We start from the raw sequence: 18,011 nt of genomic DNA, 5'->3' as shown, positions 1-18,011 counted from the left end.
GCAGAAATAGTAACACACTCAGTTTTTCTTTATGGTGTATTTTAATAGTGAGTAATATTTATTGTTAATTAATCATTATTGACTGATTAATAAGTATTTAGAAAATTATCTTCTTTCTCTCACTCTCTCTACCGTTTCACCCCTTACGATATACGTATGAGTCTAGGTTTGATATGCCAAAGAAGTTTACCTCATTGACAGACTCATTACGCTCCTATAAATTTCTTTGTAGTTCTTATAACATAACTGAAATTTAAAACAATGAAAATTTAGGATATCTTAGTTTTTGGTATCGGTAAATTGGCCAAATGCAAAATAAGATTATCATAACAGCTAACATGATTGTGGTTAGTTTACCAGTTGCTCATAAGCAAGACTATCATAAACTCAGCCAACTTTCATACACATCCATCACTAATTTCATTTACAGCTACAATGAAACACACATTAAAAAAAAAAGACAATGTTGATTACCCAAGTCAAATAACCCTAACTCCTATACAGTAAAAGCTCATTTATCCATAAAATAATAAAAAAATTATACAAGAATGAAACACAATGTGGAGCTGCCATTTCCCTCTATAACAATATAGAAAATGCAAAATTAAGTTTCAGAATTCATATTTATGTTAAGTACTTTTAGCCTATGCACTATATTTGTGACGTGTCATTTAGGTTCTCTATTTCCGTAGTAAATTAATAACACTCCGTAGTTCCGTAAATGGACATTTAAATTGATTACTGGAAATCTGTAATAATTGGCAGCACTTCCCTGATGCTAGTTCCTCCGCTATAAACTGACACAATCACAGGAAGCATCGGGGAACGAACAGCAAAGGCCCACCTAGGAATGGCGATTATTTATCGGTATAAAGGAAATATTGATATTTCAGGTAAAATTATTGTTGATTTGGTTATCGCTATTTTAATGACCATATTTTGCCCTGATAGTACTGAACTGGAATAAAATATAGTTTTCCACATTTTTCCCTTCCAAAAAATACTAATAAATATATAATCACATATCAATAAAAGGATACAATATTGTTATTACTCTCAATCTCAAGAGCTTTTTTTAATAATTTTTTTTGGTGAAAATTAGTCAAGTAGTCTACTAGTTCATAATTTAACTTTCATTTTACTATTATTATTTGATAAATTTAGCTTTTGCTAGTAAGGACTAAACTTGTTTTAGTCAATTTCTTTATAAAAGCTTAGACATATCAAGATCTAAATGCTACAATAATTTCATAGTAAGCAAATCAAGGGTATAAGTTTCCATATTTTGATAACATGATGTATCAACATTATCAAGCCATTATTTTATTGGCGTTGAAAGACCAATGTGTCGATGTGTGTAAAAACTCTGCCATCCCTCCGCCCACCTGCCAAGGAATGCCTCCGAACATGAGGAGCAGGCCGCTGTCAACCCACGTGCCGACGTCTGCAGTTTCTAGGGTGCCCATCCAGTCTGTTTCGGCCACGACTTCCCGGGAAACAGCGGGGTGCAGGTAGGCGAACGGCACAGATAACACCTGAAACATCACATTGACTCACTTTTTTTTTAAAAATCTTTACCCGTATACTGTGGTGGCCACAGGGCAGGGTGAATTAGACAACTGCCTAATGCCTCACGCCGGCCCTCTGTTAGAAACACATTTTTAGTATTAATTTTTTTTTATGTAAAGCAAAAACCATTGTCAAAAATTTAAGCATTGTTTTAAGAAGTTTATTATTCAAATTTTCCGTAGGAGGGTATGAACCTGCTTTTTCTCTGAGGGCTGTTCCATAAATCCCCCTCCCCCTTCCCCGTCCAAAGGTAAGGCCCCTTTCCAGAGTATTAGGGCCCCGCAAAGTCTAGGGCCGCCTCTGCACATAGATTTTTATTATTTATTCTGCTAAATATGTCTCAGTCGCAAGGTTTCGTACCACAATACTATGCACATAAAGGTTACGATGATTTAGCCCCTCAAGATTAAAATTGCCTGCAAACAAATTTGGTAACAATCAGGTTTTATAGTTTGTTTTTTATTTATTCCCAGAAACGTACCCAGGACTGTACAGAAAAAAAGACGAAATTAAAATTTCTAATGATTTTTTTTTTCCTCGCAACCAAAAACACTTAACCTCGTGTAGTTAATTTACATTGTAAAAAAAGTTTGTGAACTTAGAGAAATCAGCCCAAGATGGGTGCAACAGTTCTACAACGAATATCCCTGACATCTGCATAAAAAAACTAGTATACAGCACTATAAATTAATAATTCAAATTATTAATCTACAATACCAACACCAAATAATCTATCACTGATGCAAATTTTCTTGCTACAGACTCTTACATGCAGGAATAATAGTTTGAAACAAGGTAAATACAGTGAAATTTAAAATGATGAGAGTTGAGAAGAGCGTGTGTTGCAAGCACGTTCCCCGGTACCACCGAGCGCGGACTCACCAGGCCGAAGACGATGCAGACCAGCTGCAACACGTCCACAGTGTTGATATTTCAAGAAAAATTCCTAGGTCCTAATTATAAGTAAAAAAAAAAACCATGGTACTAGTTCATACGATATTTAAGTTAAGAAGTGTTATATTAAGATGTCTAGTTTTAAGTGGCGCCACTTAGTCAATAAGTTATCTGCAAGTTTTTAGCTCTTATTCAAACGTGTGGGAATTTTTATCAGTTGTAAGTAGTTTACTACAGTAGATCCTGGTACAGGGTAAGTCACTTAGGTTTTTTGGCGGCTCAAGTCGGCCACCCTGACCCCCGTCTTTCAGGGGGGGGAAGTACGTGCCGTTTCAGTGCCACTTTCAGGCACAAGGTACTTGCGGGTCCCCCCGGTACCACCGAGCGCGCGGATACTCACCAGGCCGAAGATGATGCAGACGAGCTGCAGCACGTCGGTGTAGGTGACGCTGTAGAGGCCGCCGGCCATCGTGTAGGCGGCCGCGAACACCGTGCTCACGATCACCGACGACATCATGTCCAGCTCCAGGATCACCATCAGCGACGAGCCTGGGCCCAGGACGCGCGACACGCTACAGCACAGCCGGCCTCACTCTCCGGACGCACGGCCCTGCTCGGACCCGTTCCCGAATCACTTGGAAAACTTGAAAACACAAAACGGATTTGGACCCGCAAGACATTTACGTTTCACTATCCGTCTGTCACTTCCACAATGCACAGAACTGTAAAAAACTGCAACCAATGAGTAGAGACCTGCAAAATTCGCGGATTCATTTCGTGATATGCTACAATTCTAATAATTATACATTAGCGCTGCTTCTCCAATTGGTTCACGGTTAATCTGGAGTAATGAGGGCCAATTAGAGACCCTCGCTCAAAGAAGTGTCGAATCACAGACACTCGGTCGAGATGACTCACAAGTCAGCAGCCAATGAACAGGTGGCATTTGCCCGAGTGTGTATAGTGTAGTAGAGTCTATCCTGGAGGTCATTGAATCCGTGAATTTTGCAGGTCTCTACCAATGAGATTGAACTTCATGGTTATTAAATATTGATATAATTTAAAAAAAATTAAATCTGAGAATAAAAACAATTTTGATTTTTATATTTAATAAGAATAAACCACAAAGTAATGACAACACTAGATTTCATATTTAAAATTGTAAACGAACGTTGCTACCACCGTGGCCAAATACTCGGTCTTCTATTGGTCGCACGGAGAAACGTAAATAAAACTGCTGAGCATTGCCAAACTAATTTTCACGGGTCCGGATACGCATGTGTGTTGTCATTGTACATACTCCATTCCATCTCTGTTGTACAAACCCTAGGGGCCATTATTTAACAACTAATTATAGTAACATAATTTTTATAAATTTTATACCATAGAATTAGGTACTCCTACACATAAGCCTTTGCTTTGTGATACAGTATTGTAGATTTAATATTATTTTGCAAATTTATTGTATTGTCAAAAGAATATACAAATGTATTGTAACAGTATAGTGCTAAACATGTCAGACACAGTATTGAAGGATCCTTTTATTTATATATATATATATACATATACATACATACACACACACACATATATATGTATACACACACATATACATATATATGCGCACACACACACACACACACACACACACACACACACACACACACACACACACACATATATATATATATATATATATATATATATATATATATATATATATATATATATATATATATATATATATATATATATATATATATATATATATATATATATATATATATATATATATATATATATATATATATATATATATATATATATATATATATATATATATATATATATATATATATATATATATATATATATATATATATATATATATATATATAAAATTTTATTATTCTTAGAAAAAGTCATGCTAACTGAAATCTAAATTGTACTGAGCTTATTAAAGCCAATACTTTTACAGTCATATGTGCATTGCGAAATTTCTAACATACTTTTAAAAAACCGGCTTCTTCAGTAGTATCAGAAAATGTTACTTGATCTTTTTTAACAAAAAATAATAATAATAAATGTTTTGTCAAAGATATACAATGCTTAAGGCTCTCTCTTACATGGAAAGTTGACAAATTTAATTTTTTTTTCAGCATTACTTCTCTTACGGGCTATTTCTCTTGAATATTTCTTCAGTCAAAAATATTTTCAACATATATTCTATAATTTTAATATAATGGGTATAAAATGTAATACACGTGTTCATAATTATTACCATTCACCCAATACACCTGGTGAATATCGTTGAAAATATTTGTTACAAACATCAAATGCAAGAGGGGTATTGTATTTAGTTTACATATAAGATATAATTAGACCTTACGTAATTTATATTTATTTCAATTTGTGACATGCACACAAACAGTCCTAAGACTCTAGGGAGTGCGCACACATAAAAATATAAAAACAAACCATACAACAGGTACAAACACACACACGCAAAGTAACCCTTCTACCATGAATGGTTAAACAGATGACAAACGTAATAAAAAAATAAAGACAATAAGACCAATGCATAATAATTAACATACACTAACACAAACAAAAAATAACACAAAAAGAAATAGGCTACAACACAACATGAATTTATTAAGGCTGGTGTTGTAAATAGGCAAATACAAGCAGATAATCAAGTATTTCCAACTCAATGAATATAGCGCAAATAAATGTTATACACACACACACACAAAAGACAAAAACCTTTTTACTAGTTTGCGGTAAGAAATTTTCATACTTGTTGAAATTGGAAGTCAAGTCTATTAACAATAAAGTATTCTGTTCGAGTCATTCACGAGTGATTCAATATATAACTTAGAATCAATTAAGATACCTAGATCTTCAATATGTACACGTCATTATAACTTAGAATCAAGTAAGATACTTAGATCTTTAACAAACTGTGACTTGACGTCGTACCTCCGTGCCTGTGGGTCAAAGCCCGGATCACAGCCCCGTCCGCAGCGCGCCGCGGCTTTCGGGAATGACGTCACTTCCGCTTCGCGCGCGCGAGGGCATTGCGCCGAGGCGTCCTGGTCCCCAGTCCCTGTGCGAGCCGCCTTCGAGGCCGGGCGCGGCCGCGAGACGCTCCATAAACCCGCCGCCATTATCGCTTTTGGGTTTCTGTACTATAGTGTGTTGTAATCTCTTTTATCGTTTTCCTTTGCCGTGTGCGCGAGTGCTGGTTTTGTATGTGGCGTGTCCGCGGGCCACAAAACACGTGGACTAACACGACTAGCCTGCACCAGCGCGGGAGACGTCCCTCGGCAGCTACGCGGGCCGGACGGTCCGCCCCTGCCTCCCCGCAGGAGGCTGCTCTACGCGAGAGAGCTGGCGCCGGGCAACACAAGAAAACGGCCGAGAGACGTCCGCCACATCTCCACGCATCCTACGGAGGCGGGTGCGCGACAGACTTCGAGGTGTTTATTCAGCAGACCTGCCAACATTCAAATTTAAAAAATCATGAGGTCCTCGATAAAACTTTTCTGGCCCATAAATACATGTTAGATATAAAAAACAACAAATGAGAATCTTTAAATTTAAGTGACATACCTGTACATAAATTTACATGGTCTCTGCTTCAAAATTTATTTCAACAAATTATAGGTTGCAGATTTAATTTAGTTGAACATAATTTAGCGCTGTCATGTAGTGATCATGCAGGGCCGCAACTAAAAAAGATGTAAAATAACATTCTGCTAGTGTAACACTATTATCACTGTTCACAGCAAAATTAAATTTTTTATTGGAAGCAATACACTTCACGTGTTGGTTGCATTTTTTTTAGCGACATGTTTCACAATGTCTCTTCTTCCACTATGCGAGATAGAAAACTCAGCATGGCACACGCTACAAAACGCAAAATTTCTACCTTTACGTGACTCGAGTATTGATGGAAACTCGTTACTGTAAGCTTACGTAAAACTTGTTTTGTAACTTTTACAAACAAAATCACGGGGCCCCAAAAATCGTGAGGAAATACTATTTTGGTGTGAGGGCGTGAGATGGACCTTAAAATCGTGAGCCTCACACCAAAATCGTGAGAGTTGGCAGGTCTGATTCAGGAACCACTGGGAAGATGAGGGCGGGGAAGCGAGAAGTGGGCGCCGCCGCTGCCAGCTCACCCAGGGCGTTGAGGATGGCGCCCACCCAGAAGACGTCGCCCAGCAGCGCCGGCAGGTACAGCAGGCCGCCCACCCGAGAGCCGTACTTGGCCTGGAACGGGTCGAGCATCGTGATGTAGCGCGCGTCCCTCATCGGCCGCACGAACAGCAGCATCCCTGCGCAGCCAAGCCGGGCCACGACCGGGCGGGTTCTCATCTCTGACACTCCAGACACTGTGCCGAGTTTCATTCTTGCAATGGGGGTGGTATTGATTCAAACGATTATTTTAGAAATACGCTACTGCTAGTTTGCACTGTATATAACAACATACGTAGTAATATAAGGTAATATATATATATATATATATATATATATATATATATATATATATATATATATATATATATATATAGTACAACAAATTTAAAGAAACATAATAAAAAATTTTATTCATCAAGGGAGGGGGAGAAAAAAAAATACTCTTTGCCTGCTATTTTTTTTTCCTTTTTTGTTAGTAAGAATGATATAATTTTGTAGGATTTCCAAGAGGGTTATATATGTACTCTCCTTTCCCCCCCCCCCTTACACATGCCCCTCTGGCTCGGCCTCTTCGTTTCTGTAAGCTAGACACCGAAATGACATGCAATTTTCTCATCTGTAACACACTTATATGGTAGAATATTAAAGATAAAGGTTCCCTGTTCATCTGTAAACTACACTTACAATACCACAAACCAAAGGTTTCATATTTTGAAAAAAAAGCTCCGTGAGAATACCCATTATTAGATTTTTTTCACTGTCCAAAAACTAAATGTTAAAAACAAAAAAAAAATTATATTAACAGGCGTAAACTGTTTGTAATGCTATTAGTAATCAGAGACCAAGTTGGTTATTTAAATTTCTTGTTACTATTACTTGAGAATTTCTGTAAATTTATCACAATAGATCTTTTGAATTTTATGTTAATCTCAAATTTTTTCAACAAATTATCTACTAAATATCTTCCAACAGCAGTAAAAATTCATGCAAGTGATCATAATTCTGATCACGTGCATGACCTTTCTCAACTCGAAAATAATGTTTAGTAAATATCTGGTTGAGAAAATTTGAGATGACAAAAACAAATGCAAGAGTGCTACCAAAATATATTTACAGGAAAATCCCTTAATTGAAATAAATGACAAAAAAATAAACTAACTAACACAGCATATGAGACCAAGCCACACATGCCATGTAGATTTTTTCCTTATCACTAATATTCTATTTAAAGGCACCGTCTGGTCGGGGTGTATATTAAATAGTGAGGTGGGAAGATAAGCGCGACGCTCGCTGGTGCTTCTAGCGCGGTGTCGCCTCTAAGCGCAAGGCTCTGAACTGGCGCGCGGTCTTCTCGTCGTCACAGGAAAACTGTGAAATTTGAGTGGTGACCGTAACATTACATGGCGGAGAAATGAAGGTGAAGGTGTAATGCAAGTACCTTAAGTGCTTTCAAGAATCTGTACCGGTTGTTTTAGGTCTAAAAATTACTCCGAAAACGTGCCTTTTAGCCATTTTCACTCTTCTAAAAACACAGTTTAAAAAATTAATCCGAAATCAAAATTACTTTTTGGCCTTCAGCGAATTCTTAAATGCTTTTTCTAAACAGATCCCACTCTAAAAACTTGAAATGTTTTGAAATTGCATTTTTTTCTTGAAGATCTTTCGACTGTATGTGTGCCCAGACTGACGGCTAAGGACTAGTTCTGAAATTTTTAACAGGACACCTCACATCTGTAGTTCTGCCACTAATTTTTTTCAACAGATACTCACTAAGTGTAATTATAAAGGATATAAAAAATCCTGCTAGTGTTTGTAATTATTATCACTTGTGTTACTTTTTACATCCACTACAATACACTACGTAAATATGTGTTAAAAATATTAGTGACAACAAAAAATGTGAGGGAGAAATCGTGTTAAAATTTCAGAAATAACCATTAAAAAAATAATACAAAGAAATTGAAAAAAAAAAAAAAATGGCATGTGAGACTGATCCTTAAGGTGGGTTGCGCGTTTACAATTAAAAATCTTAAGAAGTATAAACTTAACCTGTAGGCAGATGAGCACATGGTTAAGTAATATCCAGTTTATGATTGAATTAGTCGTCATTGATTCCAGCCAATAAAATCCGAGCAGGAAAACAGCCAGTTATTTAAGTTGAATTCTTGTATTACTTAGTAGGTATGTAGTAGGTATCTATTCCAAGCCACCATAAAATGACTTTAAGTAAAAAAATATATTCATGAATTGCAAATACATATTTATATACTCAGGTAATAGAAAGCATTAAACAGATAGACATCAGAATTATCAATTTCCGAAATATTAAAACAAAATAAATTTCCAAACCAAGCTTTATTTAATCATTTCTTAACAAAATGCAAGTACTTAATTCCAATTTTCCTACTCCTTTTGTAATACATCATAACCTGCTTTCACCAACAAAACTTTATTTCACGCCAACAACACTTTCTATTGTGCTCTGGTGGGTGCCTGCCTTAATTGGAAAAATATAAATTTATCCATCTCTGTGAAGTCTTAAGTCAACATATGATTCACACACGATCCTTCGTAATTACTACACGACAATTATAAAACCGTACTAGTATACATAGTCATATGTTAAGTACACTACTAATTCTTAATTTTCAAATATAAACCCACCTTAAAGGAGTGGGGTGCCCCTTTGACGAGCAGCAGCGGGCGTGTACTCACCAATCAGAAGACTCAGGCTGTAGCCAATGGGCACCTGGCACCACGCCAGGCCAGAGGTGAACATCACCTCCGCGGTGCCGTTGATGTATCCACCCCCGACCCATGTGCCTGCACAAGACGACAAACGTCGGGCAAATGCCAGGTCGCTTCAAGGAGCAGTAAGCCACGCTCCGCAGTTAAGGTGGCATCCTGGCCGGGCTCACAAGATCTAAAAGCATGGGGGCGCTAAAGACGACACGGGCTCACACATCGCACGGCTCTATACGCGCCAAGCCCCGAACTGGCATGCAATGTTCACGTCAATAAAGATACTTGTAGCGGTGCCTCTATCATTTTATGAAGGAATATTCAGATGAAGGCACATTGCACTTTCCTATTCCACTTACAATGCAGCGTGTAGAGTTTTCCAAAGCTACAAACAACGGTTTTAGCCTAGTCCAAGCACCAGCTAAAGGCCCGGCTGAGAGTTTACCCTGATGAGACACAAATCACAAGTCTATATTGCTAATATAATAAATTGTAAACCTTACAAGCTCTGTGATACTTCCAGATCACGTTCACAATTATGGCTATGATAACATGTACAGCCTTTAGATGTTGGTTAATTGTGAGGTTTAAAAAGTTATAGGTTAAGTACCTAATGGAGAAGGCACCCCGACAATATCATTTGTCTCCGAGCTGTCAGTTTCTCTCGACGGCCCTTCTAATGTTAAAAAACATATTTACATAAGTATAAGCATTACTGTAACTACATAGTAAAGCTAAGAAAATTTTGGTTTAATAAAGTTATTGAAAAACTTTAACATCAGCTAGTAATTTAATACATAGTTAGGTAAAACATTATTCAACCGATAGACTGTAAAGTGAAAATTCGTACAAATTAAAATGGCTCCATTTTTTTTTTTGCATAATTAGCTGTTTAAAGTTTCATTTTTGACATTTTGGAAATCTATACAAGGCAAAAAAAAAAAAAAAAGCATGTCATAAGTAAATGCTACAATTACAAAATTTAATTGTTTTATCAAGATTTGATAAAATAAAATGTATGGGTGGATATACATTTTTAGTAAACTGTAGTATGAACTGACAGACAAGCCGATGTCTAGATATTTATACTACACGATGTTTAGTGTTTACAGTATATATTAAATATACTAGGACTAAGCTAGGTGCATTTCTGATATTTATGAGGGTCTGGGTGGGGTGATGGGAAGTGGTAAGAACTCTAAAACTACCCCTATAAAACACTGGTGATGATGTACGCAACACAATACCTACTCATTAACCTCACAGCTCACACGCCAGTGCTGCCAGATGAAATTTTAAAATATCAGTAGAAAAATTCAGTAGATCTGGAAAAAATTCAGTAGATTTTTCACAACACGCAAAACAACATTAATATTGCGTCAAAAGGTGTTAAGCAATTGTAATTTTAGCATAAAATATTTATATCCGTTATCTACAGCTTTCTATCAGTTTATCCTTGAAAAAACAACATGCTATAATATAATGTGAAAAAATTGTACCATAACAATAACATCTATTTTCTACTCATTTCAAAAAGCAAATACATGAAAAATGCAATAAGACAAAATGATACTAAAATTATAAGATTTCATTTTTCTTCAAAATTACAGCTAATTCAAACTGTCAAGCACAAATCCTAAATTAGTTTTCAGCTTACATTTTCAGTTCATTTTTTTTGTCTCGTACATTGATGCAGTCATTTTATTCAGTACAGTAGTTCACCTGTAACTGGAAACTCAAAACAATTTGAATTTGACAGCATCCTTTTTGTATGTAGAAGCCCAATGAGTGTTTCTGTAGAAAGTGAGTTGCGCTGCTTTGTTTTCATAATGTTTACTGTTGAAAAAATTCTTTCAACCGTTGCACTAGAATGGGGCAAGCATAACAAAGCTTCAATAAAAGCAATAAGATTCGGAAACATAGGTGAACCATCCCCAGTTTTCAGATTCTTAACGTAAAGCCAAAATTCCTCGGTTGATATGTTTTCATCAAAAGTGAATTCATGGTTCCGTAGAAGTCGCCACTCCGTGTCCAAGGATTGTATCATATCATCTGCGACAATGTTTGGGAATTTGCAGGCAAGATGAGCAATAGATCTCAATTTCTTTTGTAAAACACACTTTGGATCTAAAATTTCAAATTCCTTTAGTAACACATTTCCAAAGTCAAAACGCTTGTATATCTGACTTGCTGCCTCAATAAAAAACTGCAAACACCGAATTCTAAATCCATGAAGTGCTTCTTTTGTTAACCCAGCCATGCCTTTTGCCAACAATGAATTAAGCTTTGCACCTAGGTACATGTTTTCAAGAGGTAAAAAATATTTTGGATTTTTAAACTGCACATCTTCTATTGCAGTTGATTTTAAATGGTCTTCTGAAATGAAAGTCAAGTAATGTATGCACTACTGATGACACAGATGCATACAATAAATGTATTTGAGGCTTTTCTGCTTGCATTTGTTTGTTAAGTTTATTGAACAGTTCGAGAACAAAATCAAGAAAAGCAAGATAAAGCTTCTGAACTGGGTCATTTAACATGTTCAGAATAGTCTCTGCTGCTTGTAAACGATCAGTGATAACAGCATTAGTAAAAAACAGCTTGAGAGCTTCATACTGCTCCAAAAGTCTAACTACTACTGCTTGTAAGGACAGCCACCGGGTCTGGGCTGGATGTAACATCTTATGTGGTTTGATATTAACAAAAACTTGAAACTCAACAAAGCTGCTAATACATTTTGGACTGGACTGAAAGTAGTTGTACACATCTCGTGCGAGGTCCTCAACTGCCCTAGGGAGTTTCATGCATGCATAGCTTGCACACAGATGAAATGAGTGACATACACATTTCATGACAAATAGATTTGGAATATCTTGAATAAGCCTGGTTGAAAGTGAATTGTGTTTTCCAGTCATCACATTAGCTCCATCACATGCTAACCCTACCATATTATCTTTATATGCTATTCCAGCATCATTCAATGCATTGGTTATGTGCCTATACAGACTCTCAGCAGAGGCATCCTGCACAGGTATAAGTCCAAAAAATGCATCACTTACAGTACAATCTTTCACTGTTCTTGCCACTATACACAAATGTTTTATGCAACCCTTATCAGTTCTTTCATCAACAATGATTGAAAATTTATTTTCTTGCAGCACTTTGTTTAGATTTTGACTACTGATTTTTCCAGTAACATTTTAAACAATAGCTGTTGCCTTGGTTCGTTTGCAAACCAAATGACTTGCAACAGTTGAATCAGGACAAACCGATTTTATAAGCTGGGGAAGGTGTTCCATGATGTTGAAAGGCAGATTGTCTTCTGCTAGGAAAGCTGCCAATCGTATTTCCCCTTCTTTAACTTGTGTTTCTAGTTTAATATTCTTATTCATTGAAGGCATATCAAGCAGTGTATGTTGCTTAGAAACAGCAGTAACATTTGTAAGATGTTTCTTACCTTTAGAGTGTTTTTCAATTTCCACTTTGCCTGCAGCACTCACAGATAAATCACACATGCATGCTTTGCAGTATGCATAGCCCTCACCCTTTTTACTTATAGAAAGCCACCCAGTAAATGCTGGATTGCTCTCCCAACTAACATTATATTTCTGAAGGTATTTTCGTTTTTTCGCACTCACTGAACTTTCACTGCTGGAACAACTTGGATTTGTATCACTTTCCATGATCTATAAACTATAATGAGTTACTTGGTTTAGGTTACATCAAATATGAGAGAACAGATATCAAAACAAACATTATTCAATTATAGATTGGTAACACCACAGATGAATGGATAACATGGAGACGCAACATTCGGCACAGATATTTTGTTCTTGTAGCTATGGTCACAACTCACAAACGCTGCTGAACATGAGCATGACGACTACTTTAAGGGCCGGTTTTATGACCTCCGGCTAAAGTTCCGGCTAAAATTTAACCGCAGGCTAGCTCTTATTTCGGTTTTATGACTCCCTGTTAACGTCTACCTTCCAGTTAAAGTCCCGGCTAACCTAGCGGGTGGATGAACCGGCCGCTAGCTGTTTAACCGGAGGCTAAGCAACAGAAAATAAAATGGCGATGTATCAGGCGAGGTTAGTTGTTAGTGATGATGACTATTTGAGGAATTCTATTGAATATTTGCAGGATGCCATGGAATAATTTATTACTAAATGTAAAATGCTTCGCATTCGTCAAAGTTTTATTAAAAATTACATGGCATGAAAGTGTAGTCACGCTTTTCTATTCTCGTCGAGTCGTGTATTATTATTTGACTTTAATTGATCACGAAGTACATAAACGTATGCTATGTATATAAACTTAAGAATATGTGTAAATAAGTGAATTTTAAAATTGCAAAACGAGGGTTATTATTACCGGTAGGTACCTATAAAATGTGTGTTTTCGTGGAAGTTGTATCTGTGAATTTTTATTCGTAATACAGTGGACATGCCGGGAATGAAATGCATTTCATACAACTTCAGACGTGGTTATAATTCAATGAATACAATTGAATGTGAAAATAAATGTTACCCAATTATCCCTTCCCTATCTTACAAACCATTAGGTACTTATTATCTACCTGCCACGCAAGTGCAAAAAGAAAACAGCACTGGAATTATTCTGTTTACCGTATCCAAGTTTATCCCTTGATCCTATCGGCATGACCCTTTATATGTTGGTCTTGTTTTACATTATACTTGCTGTTTTAATTTAGAATGTTGAAAAATTCTGTAAACAACACAAAATACCTAACATATCACGATGCAAACAAATTATGTCAGGTCTTGTAAAAATATATTTCTTTCGCATACATTTTACAATCATAATTATTTTCCCAGTGAATATATCTAGGATCTCTCGACCTACTAAATTAAAACAGCAAGCATCCTATACCACAAACTAATTCCATCAGGATCGGATTAATTTGGATACGTGATACGAAACTATTAGTACAAAAATGAAACCTACACCAGTGAAATGAAAATCGACAAGTATTTTCCCGAAACGGGGTCTATATTATTTGATTATGAAATAAATTTATGAAAGAAATAAGTGTTCTCTAGCAAAAATGTCATCCCCTATTTATTTGTTGGTATAGAATTACTTCGTTAGTTTTGGCTTAATATATAACCTAACAAAATCATGAGTTTCAATACAAGAGTAAAGTTGAAAACACACGGTTTTGAATCGTAAATTGTAATTTTATGGTTTAATACAAAGCAGGTTTGACGTCAAAGTAGTTTTTGGTTAATTTAATTATATCTGTTGCAAGATAAAGTTCGCGGCATATTTCTTTACTGCAGCTGTAAACATTCCGAATCACAATACAAACAAACAGCTGACTAACATTCTACCAGAAAAAATAACTGTCTTGCAACAAAAGTTACCAAATTCTGTTTTATTTCATTACCAACACACCCATTATTACACCACACGCTTCGTCAGGTTCCGGTTAGCCAACCGCAGGCTAAGTATGGGTCATAATACACCCCTCGTTCGTTAACCGGAGGCTAGCCTTACCTGGAGGCTAGCTAACCTGAGGATTTAGCCGGAGGTCATAATATCGGCCCTAAGGCTGTAGTTTACTTTAAACATGTCAATGTCAATACACATCACTTGTGTGCACTTCTCTATGATTTCCGTTGCGTGAAAACAAAAAAAAAACAAAAAAAGATGTTACTATTTACTTAAAATGAATATACATAGTAAAATTTAAATTAATGGCAAGAAAGTGCAAAATATCAGTAGATTTCGACTTTTTTCAGTAGTTCAGTAGACGATCCCGGAATTCAGTAGATCTACTGAAATTTCAGTAGATCTGGCAGCACTGCGTCACACCAAATAAAATTTAATATTTGTTTACATTTTTCCGCTCTTTGGCGCGATTTACGGTAACGAAACAAAGCAAGTTCTCAGCCAGAAATGCCACACTAATAACCCTAATATTCTCTCATTTATCCACATATAACATAATATATCCTTTATTTCCTTTATTTCTTTGTTTCTTATCTCAGACTTGGAACCCTAGGTTGAACATAATTTTTGACTCTACAAAACTCAAATAAATATCATAAAACACACAGTAAACACTGAAGTTTTGGAGTCCTTTGGGTAGGTATTTGAGACTGTTGTAATATTGTGTTACCACAAATCCTTTAAATTGTTCAACTCTGTGTTCACTGTCCATAACTAGTGGGACTGTTGACTGATGTCTTATTAGTCTGCCCGCAGTGTCTTCACTAACCCCTAGTGTCAGTAAATGGTTCAGGCCTACTGCCACATGTGTTTAGACTAATCTGTTGTCCCCACTTCTGTCTCCGTACAACGCCACTTCAACAACCTGAGTGGGTCTGCATGGACTTCTTTCTCTGGTTTCTTGATTGCTGGTTTTCTGTGTAGCATCTTGTCCATTGCCAACCAGCATCTAGTAAATCCAGTTACCCACCTTGGACTGAATTGTAATTGGTACTAGGTATCCATTTCCTTGCACCGACATAATTACTTAAAATATCTGACTCGCCCATATTGAAACTCCACACTTTACATCCTTGAAGAGCTCCATTGTCTGAGTTGGTTCTTCTTTTGCCAAAGGGTTGACAATGTCTAAGGCTGTTCTTAACCTACCACCCATGAGCAATTTTGCTGGTAACTATCGATACCCTGTTGCTGCCACTGATCGTAGAGAAAATAACACTGTGCTATTCTTTCAGTCTGCCCATTACTGTGACGTCATCCAACCGAAGGCCACCCTAAAGCCCGACCTGCAACCGCCAGTATCCAACCCCGCTAACGGAACGCGCCCCTAGCCATGGCCCACCCGAGTCAGGCGAGCGCCGCGGAACTTAGGCATTTCAACGCCCTTCATTAATTGGCAAGACAAACCAAGCCAGGTATACAGTAAATTCACCAAACATTAACGAACCCGCCACATTGAATTAGTAACATAAGTGCGACATAGGAGTGCCCGGGTCACTCACGAGTAGCTTTCTACTAAAACAGCTGTGAGTGCAACCCTTGCGGCCTTCAGCCTAAATTCAGTAGTGAAATATGTGACGTAACACAAACCACCCCAAATTAGCATTATCATTCGCCACTGGAGTAGTTACCAAGAAACAGACAGTCTCCAGCTTGACTCTAATATTCAAACTTATTAAATGTCATTTCTAAAACATATATAGATATTAAATTAATCATTATGTTTTATTATGTGAATTTAGAGCCACTTAAATTTAGTTAGTTATATAGATTTTTACGAATAACGTAACTTTGGAAACTCTGACACGACAGGGAGTTCACCCCTCCCCTCGCGTCAGGGCCAGACGCGAGTACAGCGCGACTCGCGGACCGGGACGGACGCACGTCCCACGGGGAGCCATCACCTTTCTCATTCATCGAACTTCAATCTGGTAATTATAGTCACAACCGAAACCTTTTCTTAAATACTCCCCGTGTGCGCCCGGTCCTTTTCCGGTGTAGGGCCTAACCCAGCCGCGTCAATTTAACACGCCCCACACAACGCATTACGTGGGACCGTGCAATATACGGCACGGGCCGACTCCCGCCACCACAGAACTTTATTTAATTGCTTAGTGCACAGGCACTAGCTACATCAAGGTGCAGACGTGTGAACGACTGCAAAATCGTGTACATTATTCCTAAAACCTCACCAATCCAGTTAGGGATCAGCGTCCTATGCTGTGTAGGGCCAGTGGGGCAACAAGCATTAGGGATCCCTAGCATCATCACCACCGCCGCAGTTCCTAATGGGCCACGCAGGGGCCTTCGAACCTCACGACCCACCTCGTGGCTAACCCCCGCGTTAGCCTGGCGCCCTCCCGGACACGTTTCCCCGCAACAGAACAGCCTTCCCGCTAGGAACACCGCCGAGTCTCGAACACGGGAACCCGGGCGACGGCAACTGGATGGGTGAAATGGTGTAGTCAGTATGAGAATTACTCCATTCCTTGAGAGAAATTCTCTAATCTCCCTGGAGACAAAAGCAGTAACATTATCAGATACTATCTTCTGCAGGAGTCCATGGAAACTGAATGTAATTCCCTTATCACAATTGTGGAACTTTAAGATGGTTTTTCTTTACCTCAAGACATTTTGAGAAGGAATCAACTATTATCAGAGACCTTTTGTCATTGAAGTGTCTAAAAAATCAACAAGAAGTGGGACACATGGTTTTGTAGTTCTACCACATGGAATATCCTTGTATACGAATACATTTGCTGACACAGTGCAACCCCCAACTAGTCTTTCGATGTCTTTATCCATCTGTGGCCACTACAAATAGCTTCGTGCAAAATATTTAGATCCGACAACTCCATCATGGGCACCATGTAATACATCCAATAATGGTGCTCTTAGGGAAGTAGCAATTACTCTATTACCTATATCCCACAGCATATTCCCCTTCTAGACTGACAGTTCTTCCTTATGATTATCATATGGTTTAAGAGCTTCTAATTTTGTTTCCTTTCCCCAACCATGGCAACCACATTTATTTACCTCTGGTAAAACAGAATCCTGTTCACTATAGCTCTTATAAGTATTAAATCATCCACTGGGCAATCAGGCATGACTTCCAACATCAG

At 37.4% G+C, this 18,011-nt stretch overlaps 1 protein-coding gene across 6 annotated transcripts in view; it reads right to left on the bottom strand.

The window, feature by feature from the left end:
* The window catches only part of LOC134539359 (high-affinity choline transporter 1-like), an 81,013-nt gene that overhangs the window by 17,318 nt on the left and 45,684 nt on the right, over window positions 1-18,011 (bottom strand). The window contains exons 1-6 of one of the 6 annotated variants that reach the window (XM_063381340.1): window positions 11,069-13,188; window positions 10,663-10,736; window positions 9,385-9,492; window positions 6,651-6,806; window positions 2,864-3,012; window positions 1,386-1,535 (exon numbers count right to left, since the gene is read on the bottom strand). In XM_063381340.1, coding sequence (XP_063237410.1) covers window positions 1,386-1,535; window positions 2,864-3,012; window positions 6,651-6,806; window positions 9,385-9,492; window positions 10,663-10,666 — 567 coding nt within the window. In that variant the 5' untranslated portion in view covers window positions 10,667-10,736; window positions 11,069-13,188. Of the gene's footprint in view, window positions 1-1,385; window positions 1,536-2,863; window positions 3,013-6,650; window positions 6,807-9,384; window positions 9,493-10,662; window positions 10,737-11,068; window positions 15,071-18,011 lie in introns of those variants that run through there. The other 5 variants (XM_063381341.1, XM_063381338.1, XM_063381343.1 and 2 more) reach the window with 5 other exon arrangements.

This window comes from Bacillus rossius, chromosome 15, assembly GCF_032445375.1.
Source record: "Bacillus rossius redtenbacheri isolate Brsri chromosome 15, Brsri_v3, whole genome shotgun sequence".
Lineage (NCBI taxonomy): Eukaryota > Metazoa > Arthropoda > Insecta > Phasmatodea > Bacillidae > Bacillus > Bacillus rossius.
This window is presented reverse-complemented; position numbering and strand designations above follow the sequence as displayed.